Source organism: Plasmodium malariae (assembly GCF_900090045.1).
Source record: "Plasmodium malariae genome assembly, chromosome: 11".
Classification (NCBI taxonomy): Eukaryota; Apicomplexa; class Aconoidasida; order Haemosporida; family Plasmodiidae; genus Plasmodium; species Plasmodium malariae.
Genome location: NC_041785.1, coordinates 1212595 through 1235909, shown reverse-complemented (window position 1 = coordinate 1235909; position 23315 = coordinate 1212595). Strand labels below are relative to the sequence as shown.

Below are 23315 nucleotides of genomic sequence, written 5' to 3'. Positions count from 1 at the left end.
TTAAAGCATTTTCTATATTATCCAGTTTTAATTTTTTTTTTTTTTTTTATAAATATTACAATTACCAATTTTTGAAAAATTGGTTAATTCTTAACTTTTTTATGGCTTTTTTTTTTTAAGGAAAATGATTGGTTTAAAAAAAATTTAATGATACATATTTTTAAATATCATCTAAATGTTCAATATCTAAGAAAATCTAGAGTTTCAAAAATCAATCCAGATGTACATATTTATGTATATATTATGTATATAATTTTATATGAATATATATATATATGCTATTCATAGTTTATATGTTTGTATACATAATATTATATATATATATATGATGTATATGGCATATATGCACATGTATGTATACATTTATAACATGAAATATATATTTATGTATATTGAAGTAAATATATATTATGAAGCAACATTTCAAGATGTACTAAAAATATTATAATTAAAGAAAAAATTAATTTAAAAACAAAAAAGGGAAGAGAAGAGAACATGAATGAAAAAACTAAAGAGAAAGAAAAAATAATGAAAAAGGCTAGACATAAAGATAAAAATGAAAAAGAATCTACTGCTAGCAATAAATTTATGAATATAAAAAAAAAATATATAGATGGCACAAATGAAAAATGGATGAATGTAAAAGAAACAACAGTTAATATAAAAAATAATTTATCTGATATAGAAAATAACAAAAATGTATGCGTAGTTAAAGATAATAATAATAATAATCAATGCCCTAATGAAATATATCACAATGAAAACGTAACCAAAAATTACATTGTTGATAAAAAAAATATATTAAGCGATAACAGTAATTTCTCAAAAATAGAAAGTAAGAGTTCATTTAATGTGAATTCGCTACGAACATCAGGTTATAATAACAGGATTAGTAACAGTAATAAGAACAGTAATAGTGATAGCAGTAATAGTGATAACAGTAATAACAACAATAGTTACAGCTGTAGTTATAATATTAGTAATAACTATAATAATAACAATAGTATCAGCAATAGTAATAACAACAGTATTAGCAACAATAACAACAACAGCGACAGTAACAGTTACAGCAACAGCAGTAGTAACAACAATAAGGATGATAATTACAAAAGCAAATTAAACGACTATGATAAAAAGGGGAAAGAAATGAATAAAAACGCAATGTTAACAACAGAAAATAAGAAATGTGCAAAATCAAATATGAAGATAGAAACTGATACAAAAAAAAAGAAACTAGTTGATACAAATAACAATAAAAATGTTTTAACTGAAAAAAATGAAACCAAAAATAGAATTGTAAAATGTAAGAAAGTGATAAAGAATAACAAAAATAAGAAGAAAAACATATCACCTAAAATTTTAGAAATAAACAAAAGATTTATATGTAATTTTTCTGATGATTCTATTAATTTTGGAAAAAGTAATAAAAATATATTTTTAAAAAGTGTAATAAATGATAATAAAAAGCCCAATACTGATGTTAATAACTCGAAAACGAGTAGTTTTTTTAGTTGTAAATCTTTACAAAATGTAAATTCGAATCATTCAAGAAAAATTAATAATTGCCCTATTTTATCTAATAATTTGTTGGACAAACATTTTGAATGCAATAAAAAAAATCAAAAAAATAAAAATTTTACTAATAATAGTGATAATAAAATTTACAGTTGTGTTTACAATTGTGATATAAGTAATGAAAGGAATTCATATTCCGATACTTATGTAATTTATTCTCCCAAAAAGCATGTAAGAAAAAAAAAAAACATTTATAACATATTATTTTATGATGAATGTTTTAAGGAATATCAAGGTAACACTGAAAATAATGTACCAGTTAATAATTTATCCAAAATATATGAATTATTTTTTAATACTTATAAAAGGAGAAAATTAAATAGTGGAAACAAAAATAAAGAGTCATCGTTTCTAAGAAAGAAAAATAACATGATTCCAAGTGAAAATTATAATTTAACATTGAGAAGCATTCAAACAAGAAAAAAATTTTATTTTCATCTTAGAAAAAAAAAAAAAAAAATTCGTCCTATAGCGAAAGGAAAAGGTGTTATAAAAAAGAATGCGGAAAAGGAGGATGTAACAGCAACAACAACAGCAGCGGAAGCAACATCAGTAGCGGCATCAGTAGCAGCATCAGTAGCAGCATCAGTAGCAGCATCGGTAGCAGCATCGGTAGCAGCATCGGTAGCAGCAGCCTGTCAGTTATCACAGGGTGATGAGAAGGTGCAGCTCCAAAATATTACCGTAGATGATGACACAAATAAAATGCTTAGTTGCCCGAAGGAAAATACGGAAGAAGAAGAAGAAGCTTACAAAAATGCAAAGGAAAAAATCCTGAGCAAATTAGAAATTAAACAGAGTGAACAAATCAATATTTCTAATAATGTAAGCATTGATAAAATTGTAATGGGAAAAGAAGACGATGAACCGTACCAAGGTAAAAACAAACAGTTAGATAACAATTCAGAGGAATTAGAGAAAAATGTACATGATTCTAACAATCTTGTAGATGAAGTCCCTGAGGGAAAAATTGGCATGGGAACTGATGAAAACCTGGACAAAAAGTTAAAAGAAAAAGATGCTCATCATGAATTAGATGGGAGCATAACGTATTCGAAAAATTTGGATACGAATGAGAAAAACAAAATAGAAACAACAGGAGGACCAAATAAAGATTTAAAAATAATGAGGAAAAATTTTATGAAATATAATGAGATTATGTTCGAAAATTTTTATAATGATATATTTTTAAGAATTGGAAAAATTACTACAAATAAGAGAAAAAAATATTTCTTAACGTATAAAGTTATAAAGGATTCATATTTTCGCATTCTAATATTGAATAATGAAAAATTAGAAAAAAATATATTACAAGTAATAGCTATACAGGATGTTATGCTTTATGATAAAAATGTTAAAATTTTTAGTGATTCAATTTATATGAAGAATAATAACACGCTTTATGCTGTAAAGTTTTTAAAGATTTTTTCTTTAAAATATTTTAAAAAATTAAAAAAAATAGATGAAATAATATTTTCCGATGCGGAAATAAGTACAGATGAACAAGTAAAACAGGAAGAGGGTAAGTCACCCGAGTGTCAGTCAACAAGTGAAAAAAAAGGAACTTCAAATATGAAAGGTGAATCGAATATTAAGGAGGGCCAGGAACAGCAGCAGGAATATGGGGAAAAGGATTCAAATGAAAAAACAGCTTCTGTGCAAAAAATCTCTGAGGAACATACTTTGCAAAATGCATATTCTAATATAGAGAGCCTAGAAAATAAGAATTTCAATGAAGAAGGCGACAATGTAAATAAAAGTAATGAAACTAAGGAAAGTACGCAAAATAGTGGCAGAAATAGTAATAATAGTGGTGCTATTAACAAATGCCAGGAGAGCAAGAATGACCAAGAGTTATTGGAGAATGCAAGCGACAATCAGGATAACAGCAATAGTAGGAAATTTAAAAAAGTTACAAAATCCATTAATAAGGAAAAAGATTTTAAAGGAATGGGAAATAAACGTAAAATAAATAGTAACGTGAAGGAGGAAAATTCCGCAATTGATAGGAATCCTAATAGTAAGGATAAAAAACGAAGGGGTGTTGATATGAATAATATGAAAAAAAAAAAAAATTTTAAGGACTTATCTAAAAAGAAAAAAGCTATTGAGTTGAATAAAAACCATAATGATAAAAAATATAAAAAGAGAAATAATGTAAAAATGAGAAATAATAATACAGATGATAAGAATGATGATGAAGAGGAATACAATTATACAGGTGTTATTTATAATGACAAAAAGAAATTTTATTTTAATATTAAGAAAATTAGTGATATTATTAATATAGTAAAAGGTTCAGAAGAGAAAACGAAGTTCTACATAGATACAAATAATAATAATATGAAGAAAAAATTAAAACTATTTAATAAAGTAGAGAAGACCTTGTTTTTGGAAAATTTGGTTATTGATGAGGATGAAATACTTTTTAGAAGACCAAAATTTTTTAATTGCATAATTGAGGAGGTATTTGACAGTTACAATATTGTGTACGAAACAGAAGATGGGGCTATGCATATCTTTGAGAATAAATTAGACAGAATAAAGAAGGAGAAAAAAAACAAATCTGAAGTTGATTCTTCAGTTAAATACATTGAATTAAAGGATGAAGAAAAAGGTTTTAAATATATAGGGTATCGTGTTAGTTTTGAATTAAAAAAGGATAATAAAAAAAAGAGTCATTTTAAAACAGGAATAATAAAATATTATTCCCCAAAATATAATCAATTTTTTATACATCATATAGAAAATTTTAAATTTAACGGATTAAATGATTCACCAAAAAGTAGCAATAGAGGAGATATTGGTAATTTAAAGAACAACTTCAAGAGTTCATCATTTGTTAAGGCCAAAAAAAAGGAACCTGATTGGATTAAAAATATGAACAAGTTAGAATATTATAGCGAACATCACACGGATGACAAAAACAAAGTTAATGAACATGATGATGAAAAAAAAAAAAAAAAATATATTATTTACTAATAATGAATGTTGTACTATTCTAAACGGACAAGAGACATTTTTGGATTATGATACAAACATATATGATGAGAATGATAAGAAGAAAATTGATTTTATTTTTTCAGATACAAAGGGGTGGTATTCTCCTTATTTTTATAATATAAAAGTATTACGAACATATAAAGAATTTGAAAGATTTGATATTATAGACAAGAATGATAAAAGGAAAGAAATGAATGATAATAATAATCTATTAAAAAAAAATGATGAATGTTATATTTGTAAGAGGAACATACATTTTATTAAGGGGCATGATCATTATACAAATAGTTTATCTACAACTATATATGATTTATGTTCAGACATGGAAAAAAAAGAAATTGATGAAAGTAATACTATAAATATTTATTGGGGAATAAAATGTTTTATTTGTTCGAAAAAATTTCATGCAAAATGTTTAGAGGATGAGGTAATAATTACCAAAATTTTTGATAAAAATTTGCTAATGAAAGAATACAAAAAGTATATCTATAAACATAGTTTAAAGAAGGATAAGAAGAGTTTCAAAATTGATAAGGAAAAGGGATTAAATAATAATAATGATAATAATAGTAATGATAATAATAATAATGATAATTATAATAATAATAATAGTAATAATAGTAATAATAGTAATAATAGTAATAATAGTAATAATAGTAATAATAATAATAATAATAATGATAATACTAATAGTAATAGTAATAGTAATAACAGCAATAATAATAATAATGATAATAATAATAATAATGATAATTACAATAATAATAATAATAATAATAATAATAATAATAATAATAATAATAATAATAATAATAATAATAATAATAATAATAATAATAATAATAATAATAATAATAATAATAATAATAATAATAATAATAATAATAATAATAATAATAATAATAATAATAATAATAATAATAATAATAATAATAATAATAATAATAATAATAATAATAATAATAATAATAATAATAATAATAATAATAATAATAATAATAATAATAATAATAATAGTAATAACAGCAATAATAATAATAATAATAATAACACTAATAGTAATAGTAATAATAGTAATAATAATAGAAGTAGCAATAGTAATAGTAATGGAAATAAAAATAGCGAAAGTAATAACAGTAATAATAATAGTAGTAATAGTAATAATAATAATAATGATAATACTAATAGTAATAGTAATAATAATGATAATAAAAATAGTAATAGTAATAGTAATAACAATAGTAATAATAATAATAGTAATAGTAATAACAATAATAACAAATGTAAGGAAAAGACGAAGAAAATAAGAAAAAACTTGTATGATTATAAAACAAGTAAAAAGAAAAATTCCGGTAGTAGTAGAGTTATTAATAACACGAACAATTCAATCGTTTATAGCAGAAATAATTCTAATAATTTTGTTAATGACTCGTCGAATGAAATAATGAATAAAGGTAAAAAGGAAAAATGTTATAAGGGTAAGAAGAAGAAATCAAGTAAGGATAACGAAGTAAATCAAAGCAGGAGGAGTAGTAAAAATGAGTTTTTAAATGAAAAAAAGAAATATAGTGAAAACGAATACAATAATAATAGTGAAGATAAAGATCCTAGCAAAAGTGATGATAATAATATAAATAATGAGACTAACGTTAATGATGAATATACAGATACGGAAACAGTAAATAATCAAACAAAATGTAAGAATAAAAAATATAGAAGATGTATAAATTATATCCCATCTGTAAAATATAGTGATATAACGTATAAAAAATATGTTTGTAAAGATTGTTATCGTTGTATATATTGTTGTGAAAGTATATATAATTATAAACAAACACCCAATATAGCGAATTATGTAATATGTAAAACTTGTAATATGGTAGCGCACGGATCATGTTGTTTTCCAAATGTTCCAGATATATATTTGTTTAATTGGAAATGTGATGACTGTTTAAAATGTAATAAATGTGATTATTCAAACTTATGTTTTATAAATTATAATGAATGGGAATTACATTTAGATTGTTGTATAAACTGTTATAAGGAATATGAAAAAAAGAATTTCTGTATTATGTGTAATGAGAAATATGAAGTAGATGATAGTAACAAATGGGTTCAATGTGATGTTTGTAAATTTTGGATTCATTTAAGTTGTGATAAAAATGAAAGTAGAAATATTGAAACATTGTCCATAAAAAGTATTAACTATAAATGCCCTACATGTAGATCGGGATCCTTTCATGATAAAATTGAGAGAATATTATACTTATTTTTTTTATTAGATAAATATAAAAATTTTACTTTTCATGTACCAATTAATTTTTATATATATTGGAGAATAGTTAAAATACCTATGAATTTGTATATTATGAAAAAGAAAATATGGGAAAAAAAATATAACTCTATTTTGGATTTTATATACGATTTTATTTTAATTATACATAATGCAAAAACGGTTCATATGCCAAATACGTCTATATATAAAAATGCTTGTGTTTTTGAAAAAAAAGGAAAAATAATTGTAAAGAATATGTTTAATATGGACACGGAGGAGTTGAACAAGTGCATTAATGATTGCTTAGAAAACTACAAAAGAGTTATCAGTGAAGATGCAAATATTGGCATCCAAAATGGCGAACATATTATAAGTCACAGTGGCAATAATAATAACAACAACGGTAACACAATTACTAACAGCAACAATAGCAGTAATGGTAATATGAATAGTACTAACTTCTACAACTATAATAACAGTTATAATAATCCAAAGGATGATATAAATAATGAGGGGATCTTCACGACAGATGAATATAAATTAATTGGACCTTATAATAATACGAAGAAGGAAGAAATTATAGGTAAAAATGGAGACGGTTTTATTGATAAGAAAAAGGTTTCTTCGCCTGATTTTATTCATATTATTAATAGAAATGATGGAGAATGCATGGCAAATCAGGAAGTAGGTAGTACCACTGAGGATAGCAAAGTAGGTAAGCACAAAAATTGCGACAGTTACAACTCTCAAGGAACTACTAATTATTTAAGCAAAAATGTGTACAATAATACTGCAGATAGTAGTAATCGATTCTATGATGAAAATAACACACAGGATGCATATAACAATGCAAATATCTTTCCTAATGGTAATAGTAGAATACAACAAGACTATATATATAATAATTTTAGTAATTCTGGTGAAATTGTTATTCCAGAAAGCGCTAATAATTTAATGCGTTATACTAACTTTGGTGATGTTAATAATAAACATGTTATACAAAAGGATAATAAGAATGTAATTTTGAATTATGAAAACTCCTGTTTAGATAAGCTTACTAATAATGATGATATGTTATATAGTATTAACAGTAGTAATAATAAAAATAGTATGATGTATAATAGTAATGTTTATAGAAAGCGAAAACTAGAAATGTTAGAGAAGGATATTACTCAGTATGAACTACATGAACTGTTCAATTTTAAAAGTGATTCCTTTTTTTTTCATAAAAATAAGGAAATGTTTATTTCTTTTAACAATAATATAACGGATTACAATGTTGTTTATATTGACACAACTAGTAAAATCTATTTTAATAGAGCATATAACAAATATGATGATTTTGATACATGTAAAATATTAAAGGTTCATCTTTTAAAAAAACGTAACAAGGAAACGGCGTCTAAAGATACAAAATCATTTCAGGAAGAGGGAGTGCTAAGATTGCATGAGAACATCAACAATGAAAAGGAGAATCATAACAGCACAGAAGAGGAGATGAATGAAGGTGAGAAGAATGAGGAGAAGGAAAAGGTTGTAATGATCGGGATGAACATAATAAACGAAGTAGAAAAGAACAAGGGAAAGACGAGTATACACAGAGAGTCCGATGTAAGGGGAATGAATAGCGATCACAATTTGTATAATATGTCTAACCAGAACTGTAGCTCCAGCTCCAACTGTAACTCCGACTGCAATTCGAACATATTTGTGAGTGACAACATTTTCATGATCGAGGTTTTAAAAGAGAAAATAAGAACGAATAGTGTTATAAAGGAGAAAAAAAGGATAATAAGTCCCATAAATGCTGTTTTAAAATTTTTAAAATGTATTCAAATAATTTATTTTGGAGAAAGCAATATGAGTGACCACGATAATGATGTAGTATTATCTGCAATAAGTAGTGATTATGCGAATTACAAAAATTATAAATTTGTAAGAAGTAGGAAAGCAGAAAAAAGTGAATATTTGATTGATTCTAATTCGAGTAGCAGGAGTAAAATGATCATGTCACTGGATGATTTTATTCCATTTATTGATAAAATATATAGAGGTAATTTGTACAAAAAGACAACTAAGAACAACAAGAAGATATCCATGATGATGGAGAGGAGTAGTATGACTACGACTACAACGACGATGAAGTTGACGAAAAAGAAGGACAATCAGTTTATTCGTTACCATTTTTCCTATGACGAAGGGACAAAGGTGAAGAAAAGAAAAAAAATCAAGATATATAAAAATGATATATTAAAGGAATGTTGCCATATCTGCGGATGCATTGAATATAAAGACTCCTTTTTATTCTGCTCAGCATGTGGAATTGCACTTCATTATTCGTGTGTAAATATATCGAATCCATTTCTATTTAATTTAAATGATTATGATGAACATAAAAAAGAGATAAATAAAATATTCAATATTGTAACTAGAAATTTTAAATGTTATAAATGTGTCCAATGTGATAAATGCAATACCAAATTTGATGATATAATTAATAATATATTTTATTCCAATATAACAAACATAAATACTTGGAATGAAAATTTCTTTTTTGAAAAGAGAAAGTACAGTTATTTATATAAATTAACGATAGAATTGTTTTCCTTAAAAAGAGAAAAGAATAATCAGAAAAAAAAAATGCTCATGGATACCAAATTGGAAGATAGTTTAGAAAAGGTAAAAACGGATGAATGTAATAATGATGAAAATGAAGAGTACAAACAGAAATGTGAATTCAAACAAGTTGAAGAGGAAGAGCAAGTTGTGTCGAATATTTTATCTACACCTAAGTCTGAATCAGAATATATGGATAAAGCTCAAAAAAATAAAAATATTGTAGTAGATAACAATTGTTCCCCTTTTAATTCTGTGAAATACAAGGTAAAACCAGGTTCCAGTGATAATAGTAGTTGTAAAAACGAAGATTTAAATAGCACACTCAATCCTTTAGTTTATAGTCAGTGTACTATGGAAAATAATATAAATGGTAAGAAAAATGTCTATATTAAAAAGGATGAGAATGTTTTAACAAGTGTTGAAAAATCTACATCTGAAAAAATTGTGAATAATAATAAAAACACATCTCATAAGGTTGACATAGTAGAAAATATTGCGCAAAAAAGTAGAATAAAGATATTAAGTGTATATGAAGAAACAAACAACAAAATAATTAAATGCTTTTGTTGTGGAAGGTCATCACATAATGAATGTTTTTATATAATAGACAATGATATTAATAATGTGTACAAACATGAATTGAATACATGTAAGAAACCGTTAAATAGTATGTTAAAAAAGAGCAACGTGAAAAGAAATAATAGTAAAAAGGTGGAAAATTCTTGTATAATTGATAAGATTGTTGTCGAAAAATCGACTAAAGAATTACTTTGTCATGTGAACACATATGATATTGTTTTACATGATCATAATAACAGTTTTGGTGATGTTGTAAAAGAGAGTGTTTCGAAAGGTGACTTAGATGAGAATAATGAGAGTGCACTGAATAAGAACAGTGATAAACTGTATGTTGTTAACTGCATCGATATTGATAATATTACCCCAAAAGGAAATCATGAAGTGAGTAACAACAGGACAAATGGTAGTAATATTCATGATGATGGATTGGTATTTTTAGAGAATAAAATGTTGAGTAATTGCGAAGCGCAGCAAGATTATATATCTCACATGCCTCATGTGGTTAATTATAACAGTAATGACAATAGTAATGGAAATAAGAATAGCGATAGGAACAGCAATATATATATTAAAGGCAAGTTTATCACATATCCTGGTATTAATAATGCTGCGCATGACGATATTCCCAACGACGTTAAGAAAAATGGTGATGAGAATGGTATGAATAGCTGTTCTGTTCAGGAAGGATATATAAATTTTAGTGGATATAATAGTAATAATGATTTGAGTAGTTTACCAAGGAATAACGATATAATAATAAACAAGTTAAATCAGTTCAGAACATATATGAAAGAGGTTGATCTATATATAAATAATAAGACGTTGAATGAAGTTATTCCAAATAACGAATTAATACATGATCCATCGTTTAAAGTAGAGCCAATTTATAAAATGTGCATGGAAAGAAGTAAAATGTTTAAAGACGAAACTATAGTTATAAATGAAAAAATTTTAAATAAGCGAATTTTAAGTAAGATATATGAATTAATAGAAAATAAGAAAAATGTACAAATAAATGACTTATCACATTTATTTAACATAGATGGGGATAAATTGACTGTTCTTCTTTATGATATTTTGAGTGCTTTATATACCTACCTTATTGAAAAACTAAATGAATATAATCTAAGGAAATTAATAAGTAAACAAAATACAGAAAGTACCCCGAATAGTTTATATCCAAACTATGGTTTATTTGATGAAAATCTTATATCAAACAGTCGAGATGAAATAAATATTACGCAAAATTTGCAAAAAATACGGTCATTTATTACTGACATTCTATATCTCAAATTAAGTCGGATATCAAGCAATAGCAAAAATATGATTAAAAAAAATAGCACCGATGGATTAAATAGTGCATATAATGCAGGTAATAATAATAATAATAGTAGTAGTGGTAATGGCAATAGTTTTAATGTATACAACAAATATAACGATAACAACAGCAATAGTGACAATACAAAAATTAATAATTTCCGAAATATCCATGAGAACAGTTATAGTAGTAAGAGGAACAATATAGTGGTTAAGAAAAGCAGTGAAAATGCATTACCATTACATAATCATAACAATATATATAACAAGAATATATCGAGTGAAGTAAAAGGTTGTAATAGTTACGAAACTGAGCACTCTTTTATTAATTCAGATATTGCTAGTAACTTACATGCGGATGAAGAACTTGTACAAAATGTTGACACAATAAATAATAGAAAAAGTATAAGTAATTTCACAGATATAGCAAATAATACAAATGATATAACTAATGTTGATTCTAGTCCCATAAACATCCCCAACAGAAGAAGTAAAAATCCTTCGTTTCTGAATAAAAGTATGTGTAAAGTACGTTGTAATTTTAGTGATAAAAATTTAAAAAAAAGTAACTCACCTAATAAGAGTAAGTCATCACCATATATTATTTCTAAGACCATTTGCAACCCCGTGAAGGAAATAATTAACTTAGATAAGACGAGTACAAAAATAATGAATATGAGAAATGTAAAAAATGTGAGCAATATGAATAAAGTAAACAGTATGAACAGTGTTAACAACATGTTCAGTATGAATAACGTGAACAGTATAAACAGTATGAACAATTTGTATTTCAATAATATGGGTAATTATTCTGAGGGCATTTGTAATGCGAATGATATGAATTATATGACCAGTAGGAAGACAGTTAGCAAGGTAAATAACTATAACAATGTAATTATTCTAGATAGTACTAATAATACAAAAAGTTTTGATTCTGAAAGTATGAATAATTTCAATTCACAAAATATGAACCCATTAGATAATGGTAATAATTTATACAATACAATTAATATGAACACTTTGAGCAGTAGAGATTTTAGGAAAAATAATTGTAATATTAATGATATGCACATTGTGCAGAACGTGAACATAATGAGTAACCGTAACAATGTTATAATGAATGTAAACAACATAGAAGAACAAGATCAGTTTATGAGCTTTAGTAATGTCAGCACTTTAGGAAATGTCAACAATATGGTAAATTTTAACAGTGCAGGGAATTCCAGCAATATGATAAATATAAACAATTCAGGAAACACCAACAATATGGTAAATATGAACATCGCAGGAAATATTAACAATACGGTAAATGTAAACTGTGCAGGGAATGCCAGCAATATGATAAATATAAACAATTCAGGAAATATTAAAAATATGGTAAATATGAATAATTCAGGAAATATCAACAATTTTGTAAATATGAATAATATGATAAGTTTGAACATTACAGAACATTTCAACAATTTGGTTGGTTTGAACAGTGTGAGCAGTAGAGACTGCATGTACAGTGAAAACCATGTTAATGATATGAACAATGTTAATGAAAAGAATAACTCTAGTAACTCAAATTACATGGAAAATGTTGGAAAGGTGTACAGATACAATGACCTGAATAGTCGTGATAGTATAAACAGTATAAGTGATATGAATGAAACTAAAAATGAAACTAGTATAAACGACATGATTAATATGAAATACATAAAAAATTTTAATAATATGAATAACCTAAATGGTATGATTACAAATAACTCTACTAACATATATATGAATGAACCGAATTTTCAGAACACTTCTTATGTAGTTAATAAAACGAATTATTTAATAAATGAATTGTGTTTAGATAAAAATATGTATAGACCTGAAACATATAATAACGATATGAATTTGTATAAAAATAATTATTATTGTTATTATAATAATAAAATGTTAAGTCATAATAATACCTTTAGTAGCAATGAAACAACTCTTATGAATATATCTTCTGAATATAATTATATGAGAAACGGTAGTAATAATATTATGACTGAAGTGAATAGTTTACATTATGATAGAATAAAGAATAATGAAAATATAGACCATACAGGAAATGTAGCTTGTAATATAAGTAGAAGCAGTGGTGTAATTTTAGCTAACGAGGATCATAATATCATGAATAATAGTGCAGACGTACAAGAAGTTAAAAAAGATGATAGCAATAATAATAGTAGCCCTTTTCCTAATATTCGATATTCGAATGCTTTTGACGTAAATAACCCAAATAAATTATGCTATATATACAATGTTTTTAACAAAAAAGCAAATACTAAAAAAGAACAAATACATACGAAAACTTTACTCAAGTCGAACATACCGAATTTAGACAAATTCATAAACAGCAGTAAGAATAAAAAATCGTTTTATAGAAACTCTTATAATGTAAATGCGAGTGAAAATTTAATGAGTAACGCTATTAATAACGGAACTAATAGTGGAATTAATAGTAGCATTATTAGTAGTAATAATATTAGCAATAACATAAGTGATTGTAATATTACTGATCGTAGGGCATCTGTATATTACGAGGACATGTCCGAATCGATGCATGTAAAACCATGGGGAGATACTTCATGTTTTACTCCAAATTTTACTAATCCAAGCAAAAACTGTAATTATACTACTAACAAATTGCATAATGAGAACAAGTTGAATATAGAAGGAATAGAGATAACAAACACAGAAGACATAAGGAAAGATGCACAAACATTTAACACGTCTGTAGAGGCTAATAAAAAATATTTATTATACAACCACAACAATAATAGTAGTAGTAGTAATAGTAATAAGAAGAATTATAAGAATAAGAATAGTAGTAATGACAGTGGTAATCCAATAAATTTGTGCATTAATGAAATGAAAGATAATTTACAAAATACCCCAGTGAACATAAATAATGATGAGTTACAGACACAGTTAAAAAATGGTAAGAAAAGAAAAGTAAAAGTTTATTGTAAGAATATATTGGTAAAAACGGAAAATGCTTCTAATGATATCATTAATGAGCTGAATTTTACCAATAAAAATGTAGATAATGCAAATAACACTACAAGTCACAGTACAGCGAAGATTAAAAAAAAAAAGGGGGAAAATGGTACTGATAGAACAAAAGGAGCAAGCAGTAATAATGTCAAAACACGTAAAAATGAAAAGGCAAAAGGAGGTGAACAAGAAACACATAAAAAATCGGGTAATGAAACGAAAAAGAAGAAAAAGAGAGAAAAAAATGAGCAAAGTGAAGGCATAAAAGGGGGAGAAGAGAAGGAAAAAGAGGCGAAGGAAGATAAAAAGGGAGTAAGAATGGCGGGTAAAAAGGAAAGTAAAAAAGAGGTAGGTAAAAAAGACGTAAAAGAGATGAAAGATGAAGAAGATGGGGTAGAAAAAAATAAAGCAAAAAGTATTAAAAAAAAAGAAGGAAAAGAAGGAAAAAGAGTGGAAGGGGAAAAGCAAGAACATAAATGCAAAAGAAAGGATCAGAAAGGTAGAGGAGGAAAAACAGAAAAGGAATCAAAAGGAGAGGTAAGGAAAGTAGAAAAAAGAAAAATAAGAGATAAAGGAAAAGAACAAGAGGAAGATAAAAAAGAAGGTAAAGAAAAGAAAAAAACAAAAGTGAAAGAAAAAGAAAAAGTAGAATTAGTTGATGAAGAAGAAAGGAAAAAGAAAAAAGTAAATATAAAAAAAGGAACGCAAATGAAAATAAAAAAAGAATTGAATGAAAAATATGAAGTTGCAGAACATAATATCTCTAATAACAAGTTGAATAATATAAAAGAAAATAATTCTGCTATATATACAAGTAAAGGTAAATTACTATGTGGAAGCGTATGTAATTCGGAAAACATTTTTAAAAATGGAAACTACGAATATAAAATGAACGTAGATGAAAATGACTTGTCAGGGAGTAATGACTTGAGCTTATATTCCGAGTTGCTAGAATCGCAAAATTCTTTTGTAAATAAAGGTAATAATTTATGCAAAACAAAAAAAGAAAATAACAGTAGAAATAGAAACAGGACAAACAAATTAAATGTATTTTTAAAGAGGAACATGTTTCTTTTAAAATCGAGGTTTAAGAGAGTTACTCCAAATTTGTACTTATGTAATAGTTGTCTTATATTATACAAGAGTGACTTCTGTTTTAACTTGTTCATTGAAGAAATAAAACAATTAGAGAAATCTGTACATGATAAGGAAATTGTAGAGTCTATAAATAACACTACTAACATGTGCCAAATTAAGAAGGAAACTAAAACTGAAAATGAAAGGTCGTGTGAAGAAATTTGCGAAAAGGGTAGTAGCAATAGTAGTAATAGCATATGCAATGATAGAAATATAAATCATGAAAATATTGTAATAAATAGTTCATGCAACAATGATATAAGTAAGGTGAATAATAGTGAGGACAACAAAAAGTGTGCGAATAGAGATAATATGTATTGCGAAACGAATGAAGGCAATAAGGAAAATTATGAACATGTGCATGTACATGATAACTGTTATAAGATAGATAAAGCAAAAACAGGATGTGTACAAGAAGTTGAAGAGCAAAAGGAATCAAAATTTGAAATTCCTGATAACACAGGTAATAAGGAAAATGTGGATCAATCAAAAAGTAAAGACAAAGAAAATGTAAAGTATTCAATTTTGCCTTATGAGGAGAATGAGCACAACCATGGTAATAATTACAGCAAAGATGGTACTAGTAATAGAAATATAAATAGCGATGAGAATAAAAATAATAATGGAAACATCATGGATACAAATGGTGGTAGTAATGACAAAATAACTTCTGGAGGAAACATGTGTAAAGATATATATTTTAGCATAAATAATGAAAATAGTTTGAATTTCCTGGAAGAGCACATTTTTTGGATGAATAAAATATCGTCATTCAATAATTTATATTTTAATCGTAGTTATTTAAAAGAAAATAGTAAATTCTGTAAAAATATAGATTATCTTAGCAAAGTTAGAGGCGATCTGTTTAAGTGCTCCATATGTTGTATGCTCACTAAATGGACAGGAGAAAAAAATGACTGTAATAATAATTATAATAATGGTAATTGTAGTAATAGTTACAATAATAATTGTAGTAATTGTAGTAGTAATAGTTACAATAATAATTGTAGTAATTGTAGTAGTAATTACAATAATAATCGTAGTAATTGTAGTAATAGTTACAATAATAATTGTAGTAATTGTAGTAATAATGGTTGTAGTGAAGTGGTGGCTGAAGATGACAATTTTAACACAGTATTTATGTGTGACACATGTTGCTTAAAATATGATTGTGTATCTAAATATGCATCATGTTATTACCAAAATTACAAGATACGTAAAATAAACGAAGAAAGAAAAGAGAAAATGAAATTATATGAACTGGTTTACTTCATAATAAGAATATGGTATAATCATATTTATAGGAAAAATTTTTTCAAAGAAATGTGTAATATATTGGATAAATTAGTTAAAGAACATAAAAACAGTGTGCTTAAATTGCTGCAACTGTTACATTACTCCAATGTGTTTTTTAAATATGAAGAGTTTTATCATTTTTATTGGAAAAAAAGCAGAAAAGATATAACCTTTAGAAATAATTTTTTTTTAAAAAACATGTACAATAATAATAATAATATGTCATGTAAATATTCTCGATATGCAACTGTGAATTACATTTTGCATTTGTTTTATGTAAATATATGTAATAATACTAGCTTTGAGGGTGGAAAATCATGCAATGAAATATTTTCTTACCCATATTTTTTAGCTAGAAAAAGGATGTTTGTGTATTTTAAGCAATCAAATAATTGTTTTGAACAGACTGTTAATTATTCTATTTACCTGTTATATTTATACTACATACACAAGGTGTACTGTAAAAATGATAGGATGAAAAATAAGAATATGGATAATAAGAATAAGGAGAAGATGAATAAGGAGAAGGTGAAAAATTATAAGGATGATAAGAATAATAATGATATAATTAATAATGATATAATTAATAATGATATAATTAATAATGATAAAAATAATAATGATATAATTAATAATGATATAATTAATAATGATATAATAATAATGATATAATTAATAATGATAATAATAATAATGATATAATTAATAATGATATAATTAATAATGATAAAAATAATAATGATTAATAATAATGATATAATTAATAATGATAAAAATAATAATGATATAATTAATAATGATATAATTAATAATGATAAAAATAATAATGATATAATTAATAATGATATAATTAATAATGATAAAAATAATAATGATGATAAGAATAGTAATGACGTAATTAGCAAAGGAGAAACGAACGGAATGACTTGTATCATTGAGGATGAGAACACTCGAAAAAAAGAGAGCAAAAAAAGAAGAAAGGTCCACCAAACATTATTTTATAAAATAAAAAATACGGACATTTTTGAAAATATAATGCGTACATTTAATACTAGCAAACTGGATAATTGTCATATAAATAAAAGTAAGATAAATAAGGATTATATGAATAATAATATTATGAACTTGTGCAGAAATAATATTATTAGTGAGATTCCTATAAAGGAAGAAACATCTTATTGTACTGATAAAATAGAAATAGAAGGGGCATCAACTCCTACTTTATGTTACGAAGGATGTAATAAATTTATTAATGATCATATGGAGAATATTCATACTGATAATAGTTATTCCAATAATGAAAATCAAAGGTGTTCGAAACGTTACATTAAAAAATTGAAATGGGTTATAAAAAATAAATTGAATTTGTATGTAAAAATTATGTTAGAGAAATATATGCAAGAGGGTACAAATGTTTCAAAATATCAATATACACAGGACAGAAGGGCGAATAGTGATAATAAAATATGCTTCTTGTGTAATTATGGTAACTACCTATACAAAGGAAGGTTAATACCATTTTATGATATATACATACATAGTGAATGTTTGAAATGGAGCTTAAATTGTACGCAGTACTATAATATAAATAAAAATAATTGTAAACAAGATAGTAATAATAATAATAATAATAATATTAATAATGGTTGTAGTAGTAGAAGTAGCAATAGAACTAAAAGATCAAGTAAGAAAGATATTAAAAAAGAACATTTAAAAGATAAAAAGGGTGCAAAATCAGTTAACAGCAAAAAAAGCAAAAGGAAGTCCGCTGGAAATGGCACCAGTTCGACTAAAAATGATGTAACTGGAAAAAAGGAAATTGGTGAATATGACCAAAGCAGCACAAATGTTTGTGATGATTTAAATAATGATACGAAGATACTCAAAAATGAGGAGGGTACTGGGGGGAATAACTTGAATTGCCCCATTCGAACAGATACCATTTCATCAAAAGTAAAATTGAACACAGAAATGTCAAACGTAAAGAGGAGCATAAAAAATATAAAATTAACGGATAATTGGGAATGGAGTGAAAATAAGAACTTCTTTTTTAATAATTATGAAAATATGTTTGAAATAGAAGAAGATGATGTTAAAGAGTTAATATATGACTCCATTAACTCTACATGCTTTCTTTGTGGTTATAAAAACGCTAGTATATATTGTAGCAATGAAAAATGTAATGTAAAATTTCATATGAATTGTGCTTTCTATTCAACAATTGTAAGAAATTGTAGTAAGAATGCCTTTTTTCATTATATGAAGTGTTTTAATTTAATTAAATTTAATAAGGACACAATTTTTTATGATTTCAACTTTGCATCTAATAGTGAAGAAGATAATGAAATTGCTGAGAATCATTATAAGGACATTTTCCCAGTCCATATTATTTATAAAATGAAAAAGATTTGGTGTAATAAGTGCTGGAACGAACAAAAGGTGTACAACACATTTTATAAAATAAAGCTAAATGCACCTTCGACAAAAAAGCAGAATATCAGCCAAGCGAGCAAAGGGGAAACAAACAAACAAGAAGACAAACAAGTTGAAGGGGGAAATAGCTTAAACCCAAATGATGAACCTGTTATAATTGGTTGTAATATGGACAATACAATGAACAGTTCGGAAAAAAAAAATTATTCTAATGACGAAAAAAGTGAAGCAGAAAACGATTGTGCAAATAAACAAGTTCAAGAAAACTGCGTCCGTGTAAAAGAAAACACATCATATGAAAAAATAAACGAAAGAAATTCTAACAATATAAATATAAAAAATGTAGGAAAAAGTACGAAAAGTGCGAAAAGTATTAAAAGTATTATTAAAAGTACGAAAAATGTGAAAACTATTTTTAAATGTTTTATTAACTTTTATTTTGAAAATGAGTCGTACTATATTATGGACAAAGTTTTGTGCAACGTAAATGAGTGTGTAAGGATAAAATATAAAGAGAAGCCATTAAAGGGGTTACAAGATATACTAAATAAAGAAAATAAAATAGAATTTAAAATGAAGGAATTAGAAAATATTATAAACATGTATATAAATAAGAAGGATGATAAAAATTTTTTTAATGATAAATATCGTTTAATATTTGAACCAAATACCCAATGTAGTAATGACAACACGATATCCAATGAACCACAAACAAAGGGAAATGCAAATGCAAATGCAAAGATGAATACAAATACGAATGCAAACGCAAATATGAATGCAAGTGCCAATGCATACGCAAATGCAAATACAAATGCAAATACAAATGCTAATACCAATACCAGTACCAATATTTACAATATTGACATGCAAAACTTGATCGACAATAAACATTTGGAAAATATCGTAAAGGCGTATTTTATACTTCAGAATTTTTTATACATAGGCAAGGAAATAACATTAAAAAATGAAGAATTTTTATTTTTAAAAAAAAGTGAAAATTCCTTCGCAAAGTATATATATGAGAATAAACAAACGTGCAATATGTATTTATCAAACGTAATCAGCAGTACTAAAGGTAATTTCACTTATTCAAAAAGGGAGTTATATTGGATGGGAAAAAATTATGAACAGGAAGAGGAAGAAGAAGATAAGGCGGAAGAAAAACAAGAACAAGAACAACAAGAGGAGCAGCATCAACAACAACAACAAGACGATGTAACAAATGAAGCAGACGCAACAAATATGATTTCCATCAGCTTAAATGAAAATAGTACAACGGTTGAGGACAAAGAAAAGTTGAATAATGAATTAAAAAAAAAAAATTGCTACACAACATTTATTGAGGACGACACCGAATCAGATAAGGAATCCTCTGATCGTAATAATAATATTAATATCAATATTAGTAATAGTAGGGTTAATATTAACAAAAATATCATTAGCAGCAACAGTGAACTCGAAATGATGATGCAGGAATGGAATTTAAGTAGTTGTTCGAGTAAAGAGAGAAAAGATGAACCAATGAAAAGCATAAATGTTTATTTCAAATTAACAGATATTTACAAGAAGGTAAATATAACTAAGTTACAACATGTTTCTAAATGTGATGATTCAAATGAGCAAAATAAAGTATATCAGAATTGGGATGAAAAAAAGAAAAATAAGGAAAAAAAAAAAATAGCAACCTCCAAATGTAACTTTTCTACGAATTCCAAGAAAAGAGGATATACACCATATATAAATAGTGCAAATAATGATATGACAAATAAAAGAGAATATTTTTTAAATATTTTAATAAATAATAATAATAACGATGTGTATATGAAACGAATAAATGATAAATATTTTTCAAATTATAAATATAATATTGGTAATAATACCTATTTCTCAAAATGTAAATTTATTAAAATTGGGAGTCATAATATTTTAAATATTGGAGAAATAATAAAATATGAAGGGGACAAAATGATTTACCCATGTGGATTTTTAAATATGAGATTATTTTTCAATTTACCATCTTCTTATTTATTTCATATATATAAAAATGCAAAAATTAATGAATTACACATACAAAATAAAGTATTACAGAAAATATTTTTACAAATCAGAGCTGCATACATATTTTCAATTACATTAAAAAATGAAAAATTTTTTTTTTCTATCATTTTATGTCCTTTAATAAATATTAATTACTTTTCAGAAGTCGATTCAAAGAAATTTGTCTTAGCAGAAAGTCATGATATTAATGAAGTATATAATAAATTCTTATCCCTTTTTAATACTAAAAATAATATATATATTACTGATGAATATAAAAAATGTACTATGAAATATACCCATTTGTATGATTATTTGGGAAATTATATTTATAAGTCTGCTGAACATAACAAGTTAGTTGATGCACACGACTTCTTCGGTTTAACACTACCTTGTGTTATGTACCAAATTAAATATAAGCTCTTCAAATTTATGTGGAAGAATCTGAACCATAGGATTTCGGAATATTCTAAAAGAGCAAGCGATCGGTTAGCACTTGGGAGGACGAAGCATCGCTCGCTCTTCTACGAAATTATGCGTGTACATGCATACATATGCTTAAATATATATGTGAATACGTATGTATATATTTGCGTAAATATAGTTTTTTAATATACATGCATATGCCCTTTTCCCATTCCGTGGTAGTCGTTTAGCTCACCATCTCAAACACATTTAACTCATTCTTCTTTGTTGGTATAATCTTTTTTAGGGAGGGCGTTAGAAAAAGGGCAAAAAATTGTACGAGGGAAGTAATATATAATGATAATTTGCTATGTAAGTATTCAAACCTGGACACATCAATTTTTAAAGAAAACGACTTGGAAAAGGTAAAAATTCGTACATGCTCCAATGTAGACGTATACTGGTGCATTTATTAGTGTATGCAGCGCGCATATATGCGGATATATACATGCGCATATGCGTAGCAAATTTGTGAGCAAATACACGTACAAGTACATGCATAAATATATGCACAGTTACACGAACATATACAACACATATTCTCATAAATGCTCGCTTTTTTAGGAGAAGAACGCGCGAAAGACGGTTAAGTACAAATACAACATTAACAGTGCAATGTCCTACCGCTACTTAATGAACATATCTTCGAATTCGCGTCTGTATGTGAAAAAAAGTAGTATTCATGGATACGGACTATACACTTGTGAATTTATTAATGAAGGAGAGGTAAAAATAGCTAGCTGACAACATTTATTTTATACTTTTTATTATTTTTCATTTTATAATAAACAATGTTTATTATATATACAAATATATAGCAAAAATTAGCCCATTTATTTGTAATTATTATTTTTATTTTAGCCGGTCATTGAATATATTGGTGAGTATATACGAAATATAATAAGTGACAAGAGGGAAAAGTATTATGACAAAATTGAAAGTAGTTGTTATATGTTTAGACTAAACGAAAATATAATTATAGATGCAACCAAATGGGGAAATGTTAGCAGATTCATTAACCACAGCTGCGAGGTATAAAAATAATTGAGATAATTATGCACATGTTAAAATTGCTATCTTCATATATATATATATATATATTATACATACGTATGCACATGTATACATTTATACAACACTTATATACTAATACTTTTTTACTTTTGTTTACTTATAGCCTAATTGTTTCTGTAAAATAGTAAGCTGCGACCAAAATTTAAAGCATATTGTTATCTTTGCGAAGAGGGATATTGAAGCACATGAAGAGATAACATATGATTACCAAGTAGGGATTAAAAACATATATTTTTCTATTGTATGGAGTTAATATATTCACAAACTTATATGTATTTTGTTTCAGTTTATTTTGTTTTGCTGTGTTATTGTGCATCATTTTTTCCAATTTTTATGCTTATTCCTGTTTCCATTGTTATTCGTATTTCTATTTCTATTCTCATTTCTTTTACTTTTTTTTTTTTTTTTTTTTTAGTTTGGTGTTGAATCAGAAGGAAAAAAATTAATTTGCTTGTGTGGCTCAAGTACCTGCCTAGGAAGAATGAATTAA

At 25.7% G+C, this 23315-nt stretch overlaps 1 protein-coding gene across 1 annotated transcript; it reads left to right on the top strand.

Annotated features, from left to right (window-relative positions):
• Positions 1-495: 495 nt before the first annotated feature.
• PmUG01_11033900 (SET domain protein, putative) lies at positions 496-23315 on the top strand (the record flags this gene model as incomplete). Its single annotated transcript, XM_029005993.1, is given in 9 exon segments — positions 496-4527; positions 4541-17479; positions 17494-17547; positions 17561-21774; positions 21999-22116; positions 22316-22477; positions 22613-22783; positions 22929-23036; positions 23241-23315. 9 exon segments carry the CDS (start codon positions 496-498, stop codon positions 23313-23315), a joined length of 21873 nt encoding a protein of 7290 aa, XP_028862527.1.